Source organism: Ctenocephalides felis, unplaced genomic scaffold, assembly GCF_003426905.1.
Source record: "Ctenocephalides felis isolate EL2017-DRISC unplaced genomic scaffold, ASM342690v1 CF-g0.4_SCAFFOLD_03571, whole genome shotgun sequence".
NCBI lineage: Eukaryota > Metazoa > Arthropoda > Insecta > Siphonaptera > Pulicidae > Ctenocephalides > Ctenocephalides felis.
In genome coordinates this window covers 48972120-48995809 of record NW_020539725.1, presented here as the reverse complement: position 1 = coordinate 48995809, position 23690 = coordinate 48972120, and the positions used below count along the sequence as shown (strand labels likewise).

General features: G+C 27.0%; 1 protein-coding gene across 6 annotated transcripts in view; it reads left to right on the top strand.

Moving 5' to 3' along the window:
• The first annotated feature begins 2598 nt into the window (after nucleotides 1-2598).
• LOC113384519 (RNA-binding protein Nova-1) overlaps nucleotides 2599-23690 on the top strand; it is an 82662-nt gene continuing 61570 nt past the window's right edge. For all 6 annotated transcript variants that reach the window (XR_003367947.1, XM_026622248.1, XM_026622247.1 and 3 more), the window contains exon 1: nucleotides 2599-2831. Coding sequence is in view for 5 of the 6 variants with exons in the window: in XM_026622248.1 (XP_026478033.1) it covers nucleotides 2714-2831 (118 nt within the window). In the remaining variant the exon portion in view is untranslated. The remainder of the gene's footprint in view (nucleotides 2832-23690) is intronic.

Sequence of the window (23690 nt, the reverse complement as noted above, 5' to 3'; positions counted from 1 at the left end):
AACCAGAACGAAATCCTGGAAACCTACAAAATGTGGATAAAAATCGATCTTGCCAGGAGGAAGATAATAAGTCAGAACGAGACAACACAAGGTTTGTCTAGATATTTTGAAACAGAATAGCGGTCAGCTGATCGTGTCAAGGAGAATGGGGTATTGACAACCTTTTATAAGAAATCCTAAGTGAAATTAATTAGATAATTGGTAATACTTAAAAATAATCCGGATTTTTTTTTCTTTTAGCAATTTAACATTCTCAATAATGAAAAATAACAAAAATAAATCTCAATTTAAAATTTCTTCTAACTTAATTAAAATTAATCAATTAGTTGCAATTTATCATTTATTACATACTGACACTACATGGAGCATTTGGAATCCCATTTTTTTTCTTTTAGCAATTTAACATTCTCAATAAGGAAAAAATGATAAAAATTAATCTCAATTTAAAATTGCTTCTAACTTAATTAAAATTAATCAATTACTTAAGCAATTTATCATTTATTAGATATTGACACTACATGGAGCATTTGGAATCCCCTGCAAGACTTTTCCTGTTACATTTTATATATTATGCAATTCATCGTTTTTTTAGATATTGACACTACTAAACATTTCGGATCACATAAAACCTTTTTCCTGTTACATTTTGTATATTATGCAATTCAACGTTTTTTAGATATTGACACTGCTTTAAACATTTCGGATCACATAAAACCTTTTTCCTGCACATTTTGTATATTATCAATGTAATTCAAATATTTATATGGAGAAATGTGCACAGAAGTTTGAAAACATTCTCAATAATTAAATATTCCAGTACATGTTTGATTTTTCTACTTGAAAAATGTTTTTTGGAATAAAAAATATGGAGCTAGGAATTATATCTACCTAAAATTTAAAATTTTCATATTATTATTTATAAAACTTAAAAAATCTTATCATATTAATTATTTGAAGACTCTATAACTATCCGTAAGTTGATTTTAAGGTTTTGTTTGGTTTAATTCTTCATTTATTTATTTAATTTCAATTAGACCTTTTCAATTAGACATTTCTGAAAGCACAGAATTGCTCATTCATTTAAAAATGGTTATACTTGTAAATATTGAAAACTAACTTGAAAGTTTTTTTTTATGGAGTATCAAAAATAATTGAAAACGTTGAAGTTGGTATTAATGTAAATTAAAAACTAACCAAAATAGATATATTTCTTAAAATTTCCACAACATAATTATCTCTGTTGTGCCCAGGAAAATTTTCAAACAAGTTTTTTACAATTATTATTTATTATTTATTATTGTTTTCATTATTAATACTTTATTATTAATCATTCATTTATTCGATTATATTTCTTTTCTTAAATTTCTTTTATTCTATTTTTTTCTTGATTTTAATTTTCAATACCATCACTTTTATTATATAGATTATATTATGATCTGAATGTTAAAATTAGCAATAATAATAAAAAATTCTTAAAGCACAGAATAGCAATTCATTCAAAAACGTTTGTACTTGTGAATACTGAAAAATAACTCGTAAGTTTTTTTATGAAAAGAATATTGAAAGTAATTGAAATCGCAGATATTAGGCATATTGTTGATATTAATGTAAATTAAAAATTAACTAAAATAGAGACATTTCTTAAAACAAAGAATTGCTCATTAATTTGAATACTTGTAAGTTTTTTTATAAAGTATTGAAAATAATTGAAAACCTTAAAGTTGATATTGATGTAAATTAAAAGTTACCGAAAATAGAAATATTTCTTAAAGCACATATTTGCAATTTATTCAAAAATGTTTGTACTTGTGAGTACTGAAAAATAACCCGTAAGTTTTTTCATAAAAAAATATTGAAAATAGCTGAAAACGCATATATTAGGCATATTGTTGATACTAGTGTTAATTAAAAATTAACCAGAATAGAGATCTTTCTTAAAACACAGACATGCACATGCACAAACATGCAAAAATGGTTGTAGTTGTAAATACTGAAAAATAAATTGTAGGTTTCTTTATAGAGTATTGAAAGTATTTAAAAACGCAGACTTTAGGAAATTGTACATTGTCTTTGACGCATTTTTAAACTGCTTCTAAATAATGAGAAATAAAAAATAATATAATTAAATAAACGCAAACTCCTTAATAACAGAGAACTATCGACGAAGGTTGAAAAGAAAGGCGTCACTGGATTTAAGTCAACAATATTCTTGATAAATATTGAAATAACTTAGTCATTATTTATAAAAAATATTTATAAGTAAATAATTAAGAATATATCATTATCAATAAAATATTGTTAATATTATAATGAATGGGAAAACAACTATTGAGTTGTTTTTTCAACATGTCCTATATGGGCATTTAGTATACAATGTCCCAAAATAAAATAGAGAATAAAAAAAAATATATATAAATATGATAAGAAAGAGTTGTTAAAAAAGTTGTGAATTTATAGAGATCGAAACTTTTATCTGGCACAGCGTTCGTAAGCTCTGTATGCGGTAGTTCTAGTCAGTGTCGCATCCATCTGCGCGGCGCTGTGCGTGTCGGGCAGCTTCTAGCTACGCGAGCGTTTTTGACATTTATCAATACGCTAGTAAGTTCAGGTCAGTGTGCACACACACAACACAGTACCACACGGTACCAAACGCACTTCGCACTGGAATGAATGCATTATAAATTTTTCTTTTTCGTCCTGTCCGAAAAGCAACATGGCTGCTGACTCAGGAATGGATACGTGCCCTAGCCCTGAAATAGCGGACTCTAGAAAAAGGCCCCTCGATGGAGATACGGATGATACTGACACGAAAAGGTCGCATTTCAGCACAGGTATGTCGATTTATTGTTATTATGCAGAAATATTTTGTTACATCACAGGTGTTTTATGAAGATCTTATCGCTGTTGTGACAGTTCGGTTCGAAAATTTTGTGATTGTGTATGTGAGCAAGTGATATAAGTGTATTCCGCATTGTGTTCTAAACAATGTAATGACGTCAATTTTTTTATATGTGAGTGTTTTTCAGGTTCATCAAGTTATGTTTTACGAACATCATTTATTATCATTGACAACGTGTCAATCTCTGATAATGCAAACTCAGAGACAAATAACGTGCGGAACTTAATTAGATTAATAGAAGCCTGTGATGTTATAAAATATTTTTCCCGTTGTACGATGAAAGCTGTGCCTATCGCCTTATATATTTATTCAAAACTTTGCAGTGATAAATTTATCTCTATTTATTACTTAAACACATGATTTCGACCCGAGGTCACTTCGTCATAAGTGTAATGGACATAGCTCTATAATATTGACTATAAAATATTAAAAGTAGTTTAACATATTATATAAGTAATACTATATTACATAGTAGTTTGATCATCCCCTAACCGGGGATGATCACATTTTTTATAAGAATGATTGCTTCCTGTAAAAATTCAACCTAATTTCGTACAAATATTCTTCTTTTGGCAAACAAAGCAGTTTTACCAACATGGTTTATTATATTAACATGAATTTGAAAATTGCAAAACCTTCTCAAAGTTGCGGATGTAATTAAAATAATCTTATCTTTACAATTAATAACATTAAGAACCATCATAGACATTGTGTTTTAGTTCTACGTACAGCTTAAGTATTATTTCCAAAAATCACTAATCCAAAAACCGAATTTGTTTAAAATTAAATAACAAGTCAATGGTGCAAACAGAAATATTTCGTAACTCTGAAGTAATTTCACTCTATATATTGCTAATTAAACTTCAATTTACTTAACCAATCAATCTATATTTTGGAAGAACCGTTTTACAATATTGCATTAAAAACCTTATATATTTTACAATATTGCATTAAAAACCCTCTACGATATTGCTAAATAAACTTCAATTTATTTAACCAATCAATCTATATTTTGGAAGAACATTTTTTACAATATTGCATTAAAAACTTTATATATTTTACAATATAGCATTAAAAACTCTTTACAATATTGCTAAATGAACTTCAATTTACTTAACCAATTAATATATATCTTGGAAAAACCTTTTTTTCATTAAAAACCTTATATATTTTACAATATTGCCTTAAAAACCCTTTACAATATTGCTAAATAAACTTCAATTTACTTAACCAATCTATCTATAATTTGGAAATATGTAGACAATGATAAAAACACAATTATAATCTTATATCATATCGATAAAGAACGGTGTGTTTGTATATTAAACAATATAATGTCAGAACTTTTTGTTTTAAGGTAAATTGAAATACTCTATATTTTTTTTTATTTTCTTTAAAAGCCCAAGTAGAAGGAAAATTCACATTATTTATACTAAAACTCGTACTTATTATTTCTTCATCTGAAGTTTAAATCCTGAAAAAATATCTCTTTATTCATATACGTACGTTTCTAGTACATATATACTAAAAAGTAAAAAACTCATCTCGAAAAATATTTCTGGTACTGGAATTCTTATATATTTCCCCACTAATTTCAACAAACTTAGGTCAATGGGTTAACTTTCTTTCTAAAAGCAATCTAATTAATTTGATAGACTCTATAATCAAATTGAATATCATATAATATAATAACAGTTGAAAATAAAATCGAATTTGGATTATAATTGATTATTCCAATATTGGAAAAAAGATTTTTAATGCACTATATAGGATCCATGCTGATCACGTGAGGTTTTTAGGGGGAGGGGGGTTGACAAAAAATCACAAAACATCACGTGGGGGAGGGAGGGGTATAGTAAGATATTACGTGTATTTATTTTTTAACTGTTTTTTTTTTTAAATCTAACATTTTCAAAAAAAAAATCCAAGAATTTACAGTTTTATAACTAAAAAAAACACGTGATGTTTGGTGGGGGAGGGGGTGGGGGTAATTTTGAATATCACCATGTATCACCGAGGGGGGGATCCAAAAATCCTCAAAAACCCACTCACATGATTAATGGACGCCCCCTTATTGTTAGTATCCTCATTAATTATTTAATAGAGATTTGTATTATTTAATAGACTAATTTTTTGATAGAGATTTATAAATTACATTTAAATTAACAATGTTCAAAACAATAATATATAGTGAAATTAAGTTAATTTGAATACTAATAAATATAATTAATTTTTTTTTAATATTGCGGACTTTTTTGTTAAAAATTCCCATCGCGGTTTCGTATAGAAGTGGCTTTAGACACGGATGTAAGTTTGCAATATATGTAATGAATCGATAATATAACCAGCTGAGCTTACATACACATATTGCACTTGCATTCTCTCGTTTGCGAAAATCTACCACGTAAGCTGTTAACAAATGCCGGCATTCGTTATCAAATGTCTTTAAATGTTTTTTTCACTTGGACGTTGAAAATATACATAATAATATATAAAGCGGTTTCCAGTTTGCATATCACGTTATACGTCTATATGGTAACTCGCTGGAGACACGTAGCATTTTATTCAATATCAATAACATCCAGCTAAATATACATACTTTTTTTCTCGGTAATACTTGCTTGTGTAAATTTGGTTAATTAACAAAAAAATATATCGAAAGCGTGTTATTAAAAAAGTGATTTTTAACCCAAGTGTCCACGTGCGTATGTGGTTGAAAATTAGAAATTATTTCAAGGACAAATGTTAAACAGTGGTGTTTTAATTACTAATAATAACGAACATAATCTTTTTTCGTTAAACTCGCCTTCCAAGTCGCGTATGGTTTTGGGTGAGTTATTTTTTTTAAATATTGTGATAGTGCATAATCTATTCAGGCTGTAACCTATGACATTAAGAAAATTTATGTGCATATGTGTTTTAAATTATTCTCTATCTTTCGTAAAAAATATTTACGTACACAATCGTCATTAATTCTCAAAGTTACTAAGAAATAAAATAGCTTCGGTACGCTACCACTTGATTGAATATGTTAATGATGTAGATTTTCAAAATAAATTACAGATTTTGATTTTGAACTATTAACGTGATTATTTAACAGTGGTGTTTCACGTGTGTGTTCTTGAATATGATTTAATATAATAATCCACATGACTCTTGCTTTTTATGTTTCGACCCCGCATGTTTCTGAGGCGGACCCTCAGGGTCATTGCACTCTCAAATTAAGGCTTGTTATCAAGTGCGAAGTATATTTTAGAAACGATGTGATTGACATTAAATACCATATTAAACTGTGATAGAGACTAAAATCTGAAGAACGGTATAAATTTCAAAGCTTCTTGTATTTACATTGATAAAGAGGGAAATGAAATCAATATCAATATGGTTAAGAAATGATATCAAGTCGTGAATGAGTTTAGTATTGTATATTATAGTAGATATAATTAATTACAATATATGGAATTACAGCTTTCATAATCACTGTAGTCATGTCTTAGGATACTGTCATCAATATTAATAGTTGATATTATGGCAGATGATCTAACAAGTAATATATTCAAGTACGAGTTGATATTTTTAATATAGCAATTGAAGAAATATTTTAAATTTTGCTTTGAAATTTATAACAGACAACAATCGTTGAACTCAGGATCACGGACTTAGCTCTATCTTATAAATGAGGAACCATAAAAAATACTGATTATTGAGGTGGGACGGAAATTATAGCACTGCTAATAACTAGACATATACATATACATATATTATGGAAAATAAATAGACATATACATATACATATATTATAGTGGTCCTTAATATGGACATTTTCGAATTTTCTTGCTCACAGAGGCTCAAATGCTTCCCAATTGACGAAAGAAATACTCTATAAGTTTAAGCTCTTAATATTGTCTTTTAGATAGTGCGCAATTCAATTAAAGTTTTGTATGAAAATAGTATTGGAAAATTTTCAAAAATTTTAAAAATATTTTAGATATAACTTAACGAACAAATTAATGAGTTTTATTCAAAATTTGACACTCTACAAAACAAATTATAAAAAATCTGTTTTGCAGAGCGTCGAATTTTCAATAAAAGATGGCACGAATTGTCACTTTTAATTCATTTGTCTCTAAGTTATACATAAAAAACATTTTTAAAATTTTCGAAAAATTTTCCATGCTATTTCCATACGAAGCTTTGATTGAATTGCGCACTATCTAAAAGTTAATATAAAGAGCTAAAACTTTTAGAGATTTTTTTTGTCATCAATTTGGAAGAAGCCCCTTCATTTTAAGCCCCTGGATGCAATAAAATTCGAAAATGTCCATGTTAAGGACCATATATATATACCAAAATGGATGGATGACTAATAATAGGATCAATTATATTTTTCCACATATTTTTGAAGAATCTCCCGATCAAATGTGTCTGAATTGCCAATGTCATGTTATTTTGTAATTATGGATATGTACTTTTTCATGTATTTATTTTTTATTGATTCAGATCGTACATTCGATAGTACTTGAATGTATTGATATCTTGATGTATTAGTATGTGAAACCCGCGCGTGTTTGGAGAGATTATGAAATTGCATTCGGAATAGCGTTGTTTCCAAATTTGTGTTGAAAATATGAAGTTTTCTTTAAAAATGTAATTTATTTTGATAATACGTTTCGCAATATATTCGATGCATGGTGATTCTACGATATTCCAAGGCCACCTTATGATTTGTGTCACGCGATCGATACTCAGGAAATTTAGTAGATGCAAAGAAAACTACTTGATAATGGATACCTAATTATTTAAAATACATTAGCGTTTTTATATAATTTTAGCTGTTAATTTCAAGATTTCTTAAAACTACCAAATAATTAATTTCAAAGTTAGAAACTTATATTCGACATTTACTATAAAAACTTCCATATTAGGTTAATATATTATTATTTCCGTGATAATTCACTTCACTGGATTATATATCCATTGTATTCTATCACCCAATATTGTACGAATATGTTTTTGGGCCATGGTATTTTACATGTATTTACATATAATACATCCGTCAATGAAAATACGTACATATTTCGAAATCTTCGTATAACATATGTTTTATGACGATCGCAAAATGCACATTGCACTATATCAATAATATTGTTTAAAAATATAAGCTACCCAGTTTGCCACATTTCTTGAATATTTTCAAGTTTATAGATTATTTTATTATTATAAATTATTCAATTTATTGTTTATTATGTAAACTTTCAAAATAACGAGTTGCATATTGCATAAACAGGTCATGTTCTAAATAAATTTATGTTGAGTAATTTTGTTTGAAAAATAAAGTCTCTCCGCGTTTAAAATCAAATTTACATTTTAGGTTAATCAATTTGGTCAAAGACTATTTTTCAATAATATTAAAAAACTGAAGCAGGAAGGAAATGTAGAAGCATATTTAATAAAAGGCTTTAAAGAAAATATATTAATGCGTGAAATAAAGGGTTATGATGCAAATTATATTATCTGACGCTTTTTCAAAATAGTGAAAGTGGAATAAAAAGGACAAATAATACAAAGGTCATTAATTAAAGGCTTAAAGTACTTTCTTTATGTACGCAAGAGTATTGTTAAATGCTCTACAAAATCAATATCAATTTTACGACCCCTTACGACTTTTTAAAAAAGTGCAATGTGGTTCTTGAAAAAGCCAAAGGATAAGATCAGGAATAAAATATTGCAAAGTCCTCTTTTAATTGACAGCCGACACAGGTAAACTTTGAAAATTATCGTGATTAGATCAGACATGAAAAAGATTTAGTGAAATAAGATTAGAATTCTGAAACAAAAATAAGCTGTATTAACCCATTAAGGCAAAAATAGAGTACATGACAAGGAGTGATAGATAATCAAATTTGGAACATAAAATATATACATTAGAAAGAGACTAAAAATTCTATCATATAGAGGATATTTTGTCAGAAATGGACACTAATTTTTAAGACATCAGAATAAATATATTTGCTTGCAAGTAAGTAAGCTTGAAAATTAACTATGATCCAAATTAATATTAAAATTCTTATCATAGCGTGATTCATAGAAAAATATATATATTATCAGTAGTTTGCACGCACAACCACTAGTATTTTAATTTTTGGAAGCCATACTTATAATTTTAGGGGTATAATTCAAGATGAGTCAACTGTTTCTTTATGAGGTACCTGAACTGTAAATATTTATGTTGCAAACAAATTTATATTTCATGAATAATTCTACCCTATCTGAATAACATAATCGTTTTGAAGCTATTAGTCATTTTTATTAGGTACTTATCCTTAATCCTCAATCAGTACAAATAGACCTTGTGTTTAACTCTCATTAAACATTACGATAAAACAAGCAACAAATCTTATCTGTATCATTCTAGTGCATACAGTGTATGCAATATTAAATAGTTTTGTGTTTTCTTATCGTTATTCATTATAATAGCAGTAAATTTGCATTTGACGTTGCCAACTAGGCAAAAGATTGCATCTGATTATAAATATGTTAAATAATATATGGGTTTCTCTTATCTATTCTATATGTTTTGTCATTAAGTACACGAATGCTTGTACATTGACATAATTATATATATATATATATATATATATATATATATATATATATATATATATATATATTTGTAATATTTTTGCAGCCCAATCGTCGAATTAAAAAAAGATTAAATAACAAAATTATTTATTCTATTAAACGTTTCGACACTTGATGTGTGTCATCATTCAGTAATCTAAAAACATATTATATAAATACAAAGTTGATAATAAATATAAATATATAAAAAGGAGAAAATTATACATACCAAACCAGGAAAAGCAACAGAAAAAATAAATTATGATGTAAAATTGATTGAACACTAAATTTGTGTGAAATAATAATAACTATTATATTAACAACGAGAAATTGAAGGAGCACATATTGCTCTCCTATATTTTATGTTATTAATAGCGGTGCATTATGAACACTGATCAAGGTTCGAAACGTTTAATAGAATAAATAATTTTGTTATTTAATCTTTTTTTAATTCGACGATTGGGCTGCAAAAATATTACAAATATGAATCAACGTTGACAAAACTATCATATATATATATATATATATATATATCTATATATATATATATATATAATCAAAAACTTCTATTATTGCTGAATTATCTTCCGGGTTAAAATGCAAAGTTTTGGTAAAGGTTTTTAATGCCATTCGATTTTTATTACAACATTTCTGTTTACGTCTGTAATCGATAATATTGCATATGTGGCATGCCAAGAGTTTATCAGAGGCTATAATGTTTTTGCTGATATTTATCTAAAAATGCCAATTCTAATATTATTGAGTTTTAGTGAAGTAAGACCGATACGCTAAAGACCTTGTATACAGTTAATGTGATTCCAACGGCATACATATGTATAAAACAAGTTGCTATTGGACATTCCTACAATTCTAGTTTTATAATATATGTATATGTTGGAATAACAGAAACTTCTTCATATGTAATTTCAACATAGAGTTAACACTTTTTAAGTATTCGCTTGTGTGCGTGATTTTTGTATGAGAATATTATACGGTTAGTTCGGTAGTAAAGTATTTAAATTATTAAAAATTATAGGATTTATCGGGAACTTAATTATAGTTAATCTTATTAAATATACATATGTGCATTTAGTAATTCGGTTGGTGAAAGATATATATATAACATAAAAAAGTATTTATTCAAACACCCATTCAATTATTAAAAAAAAAGAAAGCCTATGTAAAGTTTAAACATTTTTAAAATAATTTTTTCAGATGTTTCGAGCTTTTATTTGACCCCCCCTTGATCTTTATTTTCATATATTACAATGAAGGAGATTCACTTTTCGACTTCTTTTTAAATCTAACATAGTTTATTTTCTGTTAATAATTTGATGGATCTCTGAATAAAAGCTTTTTGTTGTGTGTTATTCATATCTTTAAGAAACTATTGATTGAAAATTAAATTATTTCACTTAAAATTCTAATTTTTGTCAGAATGTAGAGTTTAAACTTGAAGTAGATACAAAAATAAAACAAAGTATTTTATCAGAAATGTAAGTGGTTTAAATATTACCCCTTTTAAACGTTTTACTTCATATAAAAAGAATATTTTTACCATCAATCAAATACAACAGTAAAGCATAAAATTATATAGTACTTAAATTTGGTTTATACCCTTTTTATGTTTACTATTATAATAAAAAAATATATTTTGTTCTACTACATGTTGAATATTATGAAATCTTTTATAGACTTCTGTTGAATTTTGTGACATCACGAATATTGTGTCATTTATTACGTTGCGGACATTAAATTTTCATAAAACAGAGTCTTGGGTCAAATATTGTTTACTTTCTAATCGACAGAGGAACCTACACATTGACGAAAATGTTTTAAAAATACCTAAACATTTAAGCAAGTTTGGAACACTTCACGAATTATAAGAAGTCGTTGAGCTCTATTATAAGAATTGTTTGAAAATAATTAATTGAAAAACTGTTGTAAGTTTGATAAACGCAAATTAAATATTATTTTTTATAGTAATGATGCATCAACAGGCTTTAGTTTAGTTCTAATTATGTTCATCGTCATTTGGATTAAACATTACATCTAGATCTAGAGGCTCCAGAAATGGTTAAAGATTATTAGTAATTCGTTAAACGTTTGAACTTAACAAATATTTTATATGAGAATGGTCGAAAACAAAATTAATACATTACATTTCATGAAAAATTCAGGAGTTTTAAAGCACTTACCTCAAGATTTCGTCAAGAATCTTAGGATTAGGCAAGTTTCGAAAGTGCACATCTGAAAGATAAAATAGAAAAATATTAATCAAAATTAACTAAAATTTGCATCGTCGTCGAATAGGTCAAAGTTTGAGAAAGATTGATGAAGATAATGAAAATGATTTGACGTCCTTTGCTCATATGTTCAATGCTAATTCGTAATCAAAAAAACTTGTTTCATAATTGTGGCATCAGCAATATTGCATTGGTAATATGAACTAACGACCGAGTTGGTAGAACAGTACATGTTCAATGTTAAATGAATGAAATCTACAATGTATAGAGATTTTTTACTATTACAAATGATCAGATGATTTGCCATTTAATAAATGATCAATTAAGAATATAATAATAAAAAAAAAATTTTTTCTATTCTTATGCAATGGCATAGTGACCAAATATTTTATGAGGTTTGTGTGTTCCATTTATCTTTAATTTAAATTGGTTAAAAGCGCTCTGTATGTTTTTGACAAAATTTGTGATTTTTACAGAGCTTATTATTACAGTTATACTTTTGGATATATTTATTATTTCTAATTACCTACGTTTGTCAACGGTTCTTTGGATGATATCTGAAAAAATCACTTATATTTTCTTTGCAATAAAATTGAGGAATGTAAACATTGGTATTAAGATTTGAAATGCTTACGTTTGACGCGGATTCTCTATTTTGAACCCACTAGTCATCAATCCTAATATTATATGTTGTATATTTAAACTTTTGATATGAGGTACAGCTGTGTATACTTCTTCTAGCCATAAAGCACAGAATTGGCAATATTTATTTATTTATTATCAGTTTCGCAATAAATGCAAATATTTCCAGCACGTAATGAATACAAATATTTTGCTATTGCAGATCTGTATAAGAAAAAAAAGTAAAACTAGTCAGAAATTAAAATGTTTGAAAAAGCCTTATATTTTTTTTATAATATGAAAAAAATGAGACATTTAATATTTTTTTGATTTAAAAAAAAAATTGGAATTTTTTTAATATTTTTATATTTTTTGGAAAAATTTTAACTTGTTTTAAAGCAATCGTGTTGTGTGGCCTTTTTTAGTAGACACACATGAATCCATTTTTTCTGGGTATGCCAAAACGTTCAAAAACCTTTAAAACGTAAAGATATATAAAATTCTTCATTTTCGATTTTTTGCGAAAATTATAACTTACCCTACGGGAAGTTAAAAATATTAAAGTTTTCTGCAGAATTAATTAAAGTTCAACATTCATTTTGACACGTCTTTAGACTGCTTTATTATATTTAGTAATTGATAGTTTCCTCAGAGATTAATATTAGTTACACTCAGGTTTCTAAGCATAATGAATATTTCGTTCGATTTTTTCTTTATATTCTAAATCTTGAAAAATCAACTGAACTGAAGAAACCACTCAGCTCAGACTAAATTATTTGGTAATTGTTATTTTTAGTTACCGAAGTGTATTTTAAATACTAATTTCGCTCTGTAATTAAGGCCAGAGTTCTTAATGCCTGCCATATCATAACAATTTGTTTATTGCAAATATAGAGATTAATTGAAAAGATCAAATGTCGTAATAATCTTATAATATATAATATATTTAATATCCATCTTAAATATCGTTTAATTTTGTATTGCATATATAAAAATAATCTCTTAGAAATCTTAAGTAGATTAAAATATTGATCTAACCTGAAGATTACCTATGTATTTGAATCAGTTGTAGACCTGTAGCATTTGAAATATTTCTGAAGGTCAGTAACATGAACTTGTTCAACGCAATTAACGATTATTTATTTATTATATCAGGGTTATAATTACAAACTGTCTTCAGTTAATTATGGGAGGATAATTTTTGTGCAAATGTTTAATAAATATTAATTAACACTTGGAAGAAAGCTTGTCAGGCATGCGGAAATCGATTTTTGGCGCTTTCACGGGTAAAATGAAAGTGTAGAAAAATAGTGAGCAGAGTTATTAGGATCTTAAAAAATTTGATAAAATTGTGTAACGGTATTATTGATTGATGATTACTATGAACAAATGAACTTGTATGAAGATATTAGGAAGAATATTTTGAGTTTTAATGATTTACCGTGATGCACTTGCTGTCTGTTTATTATTTTCGATTGTTTCTAAAGTGCAAAACGCATTCGCACCTTTTTGCATTCATAGTTCTTTTGTATCTAGATCGCTTGAAATCTGTACTCATTTTCATTTGACTTGACCTAGTTGCGCGCGCTGCTTCGGAATAAATAGGATCGCAGTTATTTCTGTCCGGACGACTCCGCCGCCACTTTGCATGGTACCTTCTGTAAAACGAGTTAGGAATCCGACTTATAGACATTATAGACAAAAGGCTGATGGTGAAAATTAGAAAAGGAAAATCTATACTTTCAGAAGCAGTTTCAGAAAATATACCTATATTTGCGAGTATAATGTTAAATTAATGATGGCAAAAATTGCAGTTTGTTCTAGAAAAGATATTTTTCTGGCTAAATACTATGCCATTTTTTTTAACGATGTTTGGGGTTACAATAGAAGCTTAATAAATTGAAGGGTAAAATCCCTACTGAAATACTGACATCATAAAGTTAAGAACAATGCTATATGATGACCTCCTAATACCTTCCATCTATTCTATTAGTGAAATAATGAATCGTAGTAGTTGAGAACAATTTTGATTATTTAATAACTTCGAACGTTTATACTTTTCGATAAATTCAATGTAATTTAAAAAGTCTACAGTATAAAAAATATATTAAAATTATTAACTTCTCATAGGGTGGTTAGTTATAGTAATCACAAAAAATCGTAAATGAAAACTTTTATATATCTTTACGGTTTAGAGGTTTCTGAACACCTTAGAAAAAAATTAATGTGTGTTAAATTTAATCTAATTTAAAAAGTCTACAGTAAAAAAAATCTAAAATTATTAACTTCCCGTAGGGTAAGTTATAGTAATCGCAAATGAAAATTTTTATATATCTTTACCTTTCAAAGGTTTCTGAACATTTTGGCATACCTTAGAAAAAAATAATGTGTGTGTGTATGTTTGTGTGTGCGGATACAAATTTTCGCCGACGGTTTCGGGAACACGGTTCAACCGATTTCAATTATTCAAAAAACATTCGATTGCTGTTGATAAGGAGACGTGCTGATTAGTTTTTGGTAAAGGCATGTCTGGTCGTTTTGAAGATGCCGGTCAAAAATTGCCAAAAACGGTAACTCAGTTTTTAGGAGTACGGAGCGTCCGATTTTAATAATTCAAAAACATTTTATTTGTATTTACAAGATGAAGAACTGGTTATAATGGCAGGTCTAGCGGTTTCGGGGATCTAGTGAAAAAAGTAAAAAAAAAAAGCCATTTGGCGGTCAAACATGATCATTATAGATATATGCACATCAAATTATCAGATATTTAATGTAGATTTTAATATGTATCAATTTTATTTACAATTCTATAGATTCCGTGGCATCGTTTGCCTGTTGGACGGCGATGCAGCGCTTACGCGCTTTGATATTACATCTCTTTGCAGTTAAAGCAGTGCGAATCCTTTGAAAGAAGTTCAAAATTTCCAAAATATTTTAAAATAAAAAGACGTATTTCTCAAGTTTTTTTTTTCAAAAAAGTCAATTTTTTCAAAAATGAAAAATTTCTCAAAAATCTAATTTTTCCAAAGTTTAAAAAATGTGTAATCTTTTTTAAAAAAAATAATGTTTGGTACGGGAAGTTGCAGCAATTTGCTTAAGGCACGATGCCATACACCACTAGTTTCTCATATTTGAAAAAAGTTTCTATTTCCTGATATGCTACACATATGTGTAGCATTACATCTCAATAGTTTATATCAAATTCAATTTGTCATATATGACATTTGGTTAATGGTGAATATTTTGTCATCAGACCTCTCACCATGATGGAATTTGTATCTATATTTTCTGCATGCCAGCTGCAATAAGACGTGCGCCAAAAAACCGCAAATAACTTTTTACCGTAAAGGTGTGTAGCAATGATAGTGGAAATCGTCGGAAAAGTCACCTCTTGAGTTACGTCAATCGGAATTCCGGGATTATTTCGCGCGTGCATATCACTTCCTACTATGCGAAACTGTTAAGTCTAGTTGGATTATTTCTGCTTTTGCTGCTGAGAGTTTTCGATAAACACGTTAAAACTGAATTATCTAAAATTCATTATAATAAAACGAAGAGATAATGCTGTAAACCAAGTGCTTTTACATTAAAACTTACTTTAGAACAGAACTAAGGTATAAAAAGACATCATTGAAATCATATTAGTGAATTTTTTAAATAATTATAAAATAAATATGTATATATATATATAATAATATATTTATACATATATATTTATAAATAGATATAAAATTTTTTTTAAACAAATCTAAAATTTGAATTAATTTTAAAAATGCTATTGTGATCTTTGTATTACTTCTTTGGTATTGAACGATTAATTCACATATAGTTTGCCGTTTAGAATATAGTATTAATAATATATTTTTGAAAGCATTTATTTAGGCCGTTAACTTATATTTTACTAACTAGTTTTTATATTATGCAATATTTTATTTTGCATTTCTAATAAAAAATATGCATATATGCTTATTTATCGGCCTCGTGTTTGTTGTATTCTTTATAAAGCATTAATTTATAAGTTCAAGGCTATTTTTCTCTACCGAATGTGTTATTTTAAGTATATAAAAAATTATGTTCAACATTACTAGTAATTCTAAATTATACTCGCACCAGTATTTTTAATGTGATATTTATTTGTTTTAGTTGACCTTCCTCAGTACCTTCATAGGTAATTTTATTATTTCACTGATAGTAATTCAGTTTAAAACTAAGCATATTAATCTTCTTTCTTTCCATAATTCCATATTCAAATTTTCTTGTTCTTGAAATTCAAATATTTTTAGATACAATGGATGATTTTATCAATATTTTACACTTAGAAGTAAATATTGATTTTACTACCACAAAAGCTACTATTGTTTTAAGGTGATCACCTTGTAGTTTGTTAATTCACATATAAAAAAAAAATTGATATACAAGTTTTACGTGAAAAGAATATAATATCAAATAAATGTTAAGTCTTACTGATTAGAGAATGACATTACAATTTCTACTTACAAAATAGCCCTAACTCTCTAAAATAGCCCTCTTAAAAGTTATAGATTTCGACAGGTGCTATAAAATTTTTGAATAAACCTACAATTAATTATATCATTAATATCACAAAAATAATAGTTAAAGCAAATAATAGTTATTTGCATATTAATAAAAAAATATTTCAAACCCTTACACAAGACTAATTAATTTTTACTCAATGTCATTGGATAATTTGTACTAATTTAATTTATATCTTTCACTATCAAATTGCCATAAATTATGTACATTACTATTATTGTGCTGTAAAACATTTCATGTAATTTACGAATAAAACACGAAAAAACATAAAATATCTATTTTTCGCTTATGAACAAGAGATTATGCTCATATTATGATAACCTACATAACAGCTGCAACCTTGTCGAAATAATATAGTTTTTTACCGTTTTTTTCTATAACATATTTACAAGGTTAATGATGGCTTGAAAGAGAAAGAATTTTATGACATAAGAGGAAAGAATAAATTATTATGTAATTTGTATTGCTTATGAATATATATTCATATTATAGAAAAACTAGGATGTCATTCAAAAAATCGCATTAATGTTTTGCAGTTTTTCTGGCCATGGGGAATTTTTTGGTTTAATAAAAATAGGTAATTGAAATTAAATTTTGGTATTATTGCTCTGTGTTGGTATATTTTTATTGATGATTCATAAAATAATGCAGTCATAATTAAATTAATATGAGATTAAATAAATTATGGTAAATTTGATGTTTTTTCTAGCGCTTTAAACACTTGTGTTTGCATCATAAATGCAAGCAACTTTATATAATTGCTATAATATCTACTTCAAAAGGCTTTAAGAATCTTTGTCATTTGTTGCATAATCTTTGCATCATTAACAGGAGTAATTGATCTTTCTTCCTTGCTCATTAATTTTTACCAACCGATAATGATTTAAACATCATCAAGGTTTAACATTTTGCCCCACATTTATCCCTATTTATTTCTGGTTCGTATTTTATGATATAATTTTTTACGAGTTTAATGATCTGTCATATATTTTATATGGCATACTGGTATCGAAAAGTATCTAGTGACACTTTTATTTGCCAAAAGGGAATATGTTAGATTAAGTATCATACGGAGAATTCGATGATAATATTTCATACTCTAATCGAATAGTAGTGAAATAATTTATAAAATATTGAGAAATTATAAGTATTGAATGAAATAATAATATTAAACTTGTGGTGTATGGTATCCTGCCTTAAGGCAAATTGGTGGAACTTTCCGTACCATTTTTTTTTTAACTTTGAAAAGGTTAGATTTTTGAGAAATTTTAAATTTTTGAAAAAAATGAATTTGAATAAAGAAAAATTACTTTTTTGGAATTTTTTTTTTTTTTTTTATTTTGAAATATTTTAGAAATTTTGAACTTTTTTTTCGACGCAATAGCTCTGTTTTAGCTGCATAGAGACCAAATATCGAACCCTACAGGAAGTTAATAGTTTATAAAATACAGATGAACTATAATGACCCTTGATTATAATAACGAATAAAACATATTTAATTAAAAATTAAATTATAAAATTGAAGTATCAATTTTAGTTGAAATATTTCCAAAATCAGTATAATTATAGTACTCACCCAATTTATGTGCAAATTTAAATTACTCTAAATCATGGTAAGCTCGCTGACAATTTACTATTATGATAGATTTCAGTACTCATCAATGTAAATTCAACAGCTTTTGTGTTTAGGATGGCAAGTTTATTTTGTTAATGAACTGTTCAGGATTAATCGAATGTATGTAATTTAAATTAATTTACGGTGACTATTGTTTTGGGTTTCACTATAATTTTTAGTTTTTTTTTCTATGGCAAACTTTTAATTTATATTCACTATAATAGATATTTTATATATAGAGAACGTTATTCTCCTATCATTTCAAATACCATCTGATCAAATATTTCTAAGTACATGTGATTTTACAAGTACAACACAAATTATTAAAAGTTGGTTTTAAGCTTTTGAGAAGAATTTGTTTTATATATGCGGTATGTTTCCTGATCTTGATCTGTTATTTTCAAAATACATAGTGAGCAGCATATGATTAATAGAGACGTAATGAATTTCTTTTGCTATTGTTACTTAAAAAATTCTCATAAAAATTATACAATAAGTACAATTTATATAAGTAATATAAGTCGCTAAATCATATGAATTATTAAAACATCATACACTTTGTAGTGTATAATTTGAAAAAAAAGTAATGTATTTCATCGTCTACGCATCTCAGTAATAGTATGTTTTAATTAGTCCATTATTTAAAAAATAAATAAAATGAATTCTCTAAAAATATGATGTTATATTAATAGTAGATAAGGAAATTGTGCTAATAATTGATATATTCGATAATTCAAATTTTGTTTCAAAAACTCGTGTCTTACGTGAGGAGACGTTCTGTCCCAAAAGTCACCGTGTCTCTATTCTAGAACAAATTCCCAATCTCTTATTGTGCATAGAATTTGAAAGCTTTTACTTAATTCGGAATCACGTATTATACTATTTGGCAACCAAACATTACATATAGTGACCTAATAAAAATAGCCATGTGAAAATATTCAAATATTGATTTAAACAAAACGTTCTCACACATGTATTATGCTATAAATTTGAATTTCTGGCATGCCGTTAATTCGAGTAATAATGAGTGTTGATTAACAAGTCAATTATATTTTTTTTATTATCAAAAGAATTTAATCTAAAAATACAACTGATTTTTAAATTTTATAAATAAATATTTTTGTGTTATACATTTTATGACGTTATACATTGATTGCAAACGATTTTAAATGTGTGGAGTTCTTGTTTCCATGTTACTTGTTTACAAACCGTTAACAACATGACTGATAATTTTGTGAAAAAGATATCTGAAGGATTTTTTTCTATAAAGGTATTTATAAATTTTGTTAGTACATATCCATGACATGGCAATAGTTTGAATTAATGAAGTGAAGTCTGGGTGATCAATATTTAAATTGGAAATATTTTTATACATATTTTAAGTAATCTTTAGTAATTGACTGAAGTTGAAGTGAGTTTAAATTGCATCTACTACAAATGAAATTGTTGTAATATATCTTTTCTTAGATTCTTTTTATGACTTGAACATGAAACGAGATAAAATTTCAAATTAAGGTTAAAAATGTGAGTTTCGTAAATGAACAAGCGCAAGATTTCGATTTATATATTATTACGCTAATTAGTTTGATAAATAATGATAAAGACATTTCGTGTGTATTTATCAATTATTTTGATGAACTTCATATACCGCAGTATTGAACATAAATATCTCATGTAATAACTCATCTAATTATTATCATTATTATTTCATAAGTATATTTTCATATCGATATCTCTATACACTGTTAAAAATATACATCACATAAATGTGTTTGTCGACGAGTAAGTTCCCACCGTCGAAGCAAACGTATATATGACTCTTCATTTAAAAAAAAGTCACATAAAAAACTTTCTTTTAAAGTTGATTCATGTTGTTTAAGTACGCTCTTTCTTATTATATTTTTATGTGTGAATTGTATAAATGGAAAGAATAAATACTCAAATATGACGTTATAATTAATTATGATTTATGAAATTAGTCATATATATGCAAATACGTACGGTAATTTATATACTGTAATATTTTTGTTAATGTTTCATTAACAGTTTTCATGTATATAGTAGTATTTATTATATTATGCTCATTTCCACTCTTTCAAACATCGTAAAAATTCGAGCTTTCTTAGTTAATCTCTAATCAGGTTTGATTTACTGTTAATGATAGCCACAGTTTAATTTCTATATTTTTTTATTGCTTTCTAATATCAGATAATATCTGACATCAACATCTGTTAGTTACATTGACTTGTGTTTGATTGTTGTTACTAAAAATCAGTTATCAATTTTGTTTGTTATCTTAAATTATTTTAAATGCTTATTTTTTATTATCTTATCTTATATTATCATAAAGAAAATATTTTATTTTTATCAGAACATAACATAAGAGCATAGTTATGATTTATGACAATTTTTCAACGTGTATCATGCAGCAGTAATATAAGTTTCTACTTGAAAATATAGATCAATAATGTGTTTCAAATTGAAAATAGCGTATTTGGGCACAAATACTAGAAATCAACGTGATAAAAAATCAATTGAAACTTTTAAATTAACAGGATGTAAAACAAAAATAGTATATATGAAGAATAGTGTGTGAACATAAAATAACTAACAATAAGCACATATCATGTTGGTTTGTTTTATATTTTTGTGTTTTATATATTTCTTAGTACTTGTTTTTTTTAAGCGTATGCAGTTAAAAGTTTTTCATGACAAGGCTCAAGTTGTGTAACCATCAAAATAACGTAAAAAAACATAATTTATAAGTTAACTTCATACGACGAAACATTTTAAAGTTTGTCTGAAATTTAATTTAGTCTATATCATTTTAGTAAAAATTCTGCTGCATGCAATAATATGAATTTATTATTAGTTAACCAATAACAGAGTTGAGGTAAAATTTATGTAGCAATAACAAACTTTAAACACAACTTTTAATAATCATTACCATCACGCAAGTGCGAGTTGGTCAAATCACTTCGAGAGCAATTATAAATGCATTAATGTCAATAGTTTTTTAATTTTTTTCATTTTATGAACAGCAATCGGAACTATTCTATGTGTTCTATGAGCTGTTGCGATGTAATTAGTTACAACCTAGCATTATTAGAAGGCAACCCAATGGTTGTTAATTCTCTTTCTGATGAGATTGTTACCACATGTTTTCAATTGAAATCATACTTAGATCTATAAGTGAAAGATGATATCACTACTGCTTGAAATAAGGTTGTCGAGGTGGGAATACAACCTAGAACCCTGTTGTTACAAGGGCAACCACGAATCTCATTTACGTTAGTATAATAAATTTAAAATTCCATAGTTAGGGCATGTCTATTATACGAATTTATAATATTTTTAATAATTTTGTATTTAGGTTGTTGAGGTGGGAATACAACCAACCTAGAACCTTATTTTTACAAAGGCAACCACGAACCTCATTAACATCAATATAATAAAATTAAAATACCATAGGCAGAACATTATATCTATTATACTTTATATTATGATTAATAATTTTGTATTTTCATCTATAAATGCATATTTAATACTAAATATAAATTGAAACAAACATGCTAATTTAGTTATGCTAATCCGGGATGAGGGAGGAGTTTTTATGCTAAATGATTTGTATGTTATTTTAAAATAACAAATATGTACTATTTAAGGATACAAAAATCAGTTTTAATTAATATTTTTTTTTGAAAATCTGAGACAAATATTGCTTTTTGAAAAACTCGAGACACATGGTGGAAATCCGGGACGTATGACCACCTTATGTGAACACTTATTACCTGTTAGCAATATAGTTTTAATATTAGAGAATATGTAATATATCTTATTAAGTTCCCATAGGGTAATTTAAAGTAATGGGCCAAATCGAAAATATTTTTTTTTTGCATATCTTCATGTTGCAGAGGTTTCTAAACATTTTGGCATACCTCAGAAAAGATCAATGTGTGTGGGTGTGTGTGGAGACAATTTTTCGTCAACGATTTCGGACGTATGGATGAACCGATTTGAAAAATTCAAAAAGCAATCGATTCTTCTTGATAGGGAGATGTCCTGATTAGTTTTTGGCAAAGTCAGGCTTCGGAGATATGGGGCAAAAAGTGCTAAAAATGTCATTTCTTAAGAGAACAGATCAACCGATTTGAATGATTCAAATAACATTGGATTCGTAATGATGGGTAGAAATGGTGACTAGATTTTGGCAAAGGCAGGTCCAGCCGTTTCGGAGATACAGAGCTACATGTGCAAAAAATGGCAGTTTTTGAGAGAACTAAGCATCCGATTTTAATGATTTAAATAACTTTATGCTTGTGTTGACGAAACGATTGCTTTAGGGAATTTTTTTGTTTAATTTTCAAAAACTTCAAAACTTCAAAAATTTTTTGAATACCGAAAAATAATTCGGATTTCAAATCTAATTCTAACTAAAGTTTTGAACATCACTTAAATATAATACTTCAAATAATTATAATAACCTATTTGAAAACATTTAATATTCCTCGAATATTTCATTAAGTTACGGGAAGTTCCAGCAATTTGCCTTAAGGCACGACGCCATACACCACTAGTTTATTGTTGCAATTAAATTACTTTAAAAGTTTAAGCTTTATATGAATTGATTATGATGTGCTAATAAGAAGTAGTCATGCTAATTCGGGTCGGGGGGAGGAGGGTGTAGTCTCAAAATAACAAATTGTAATAATAAATTGAAAAATTAAGGTTGTACTAAATGAGACAATTTTTTTCATATAAATCAATCTTTTTCAATCAGAATTGCGGACTTTAAGTGAGAACTTTATTATTCGGTTCTATTTTTTTTATCTATATTATTTTATATCTTAAATTTTTCTATCTATATGTTTTTGATTACATTATATTCAAATTTCACATAATTAATTTGAAAAAATTGGCACACGATCCTATTTAATTTAAAAAAAAACTGGGACAATCCGAGACAAAAGATCTAAATCCGGGACAAATAATGCTTTTAGAATAACACGGGACACAAGGTGGAATTCCGGGCCTGTCCCGTCCAAACCGGGATGTATGGTCACCTTAGTTATTACCGTGTGAACTTTTATAGACGGTGTATAATATTTATACGCCTTGTTAGCTAAGGGTTTTT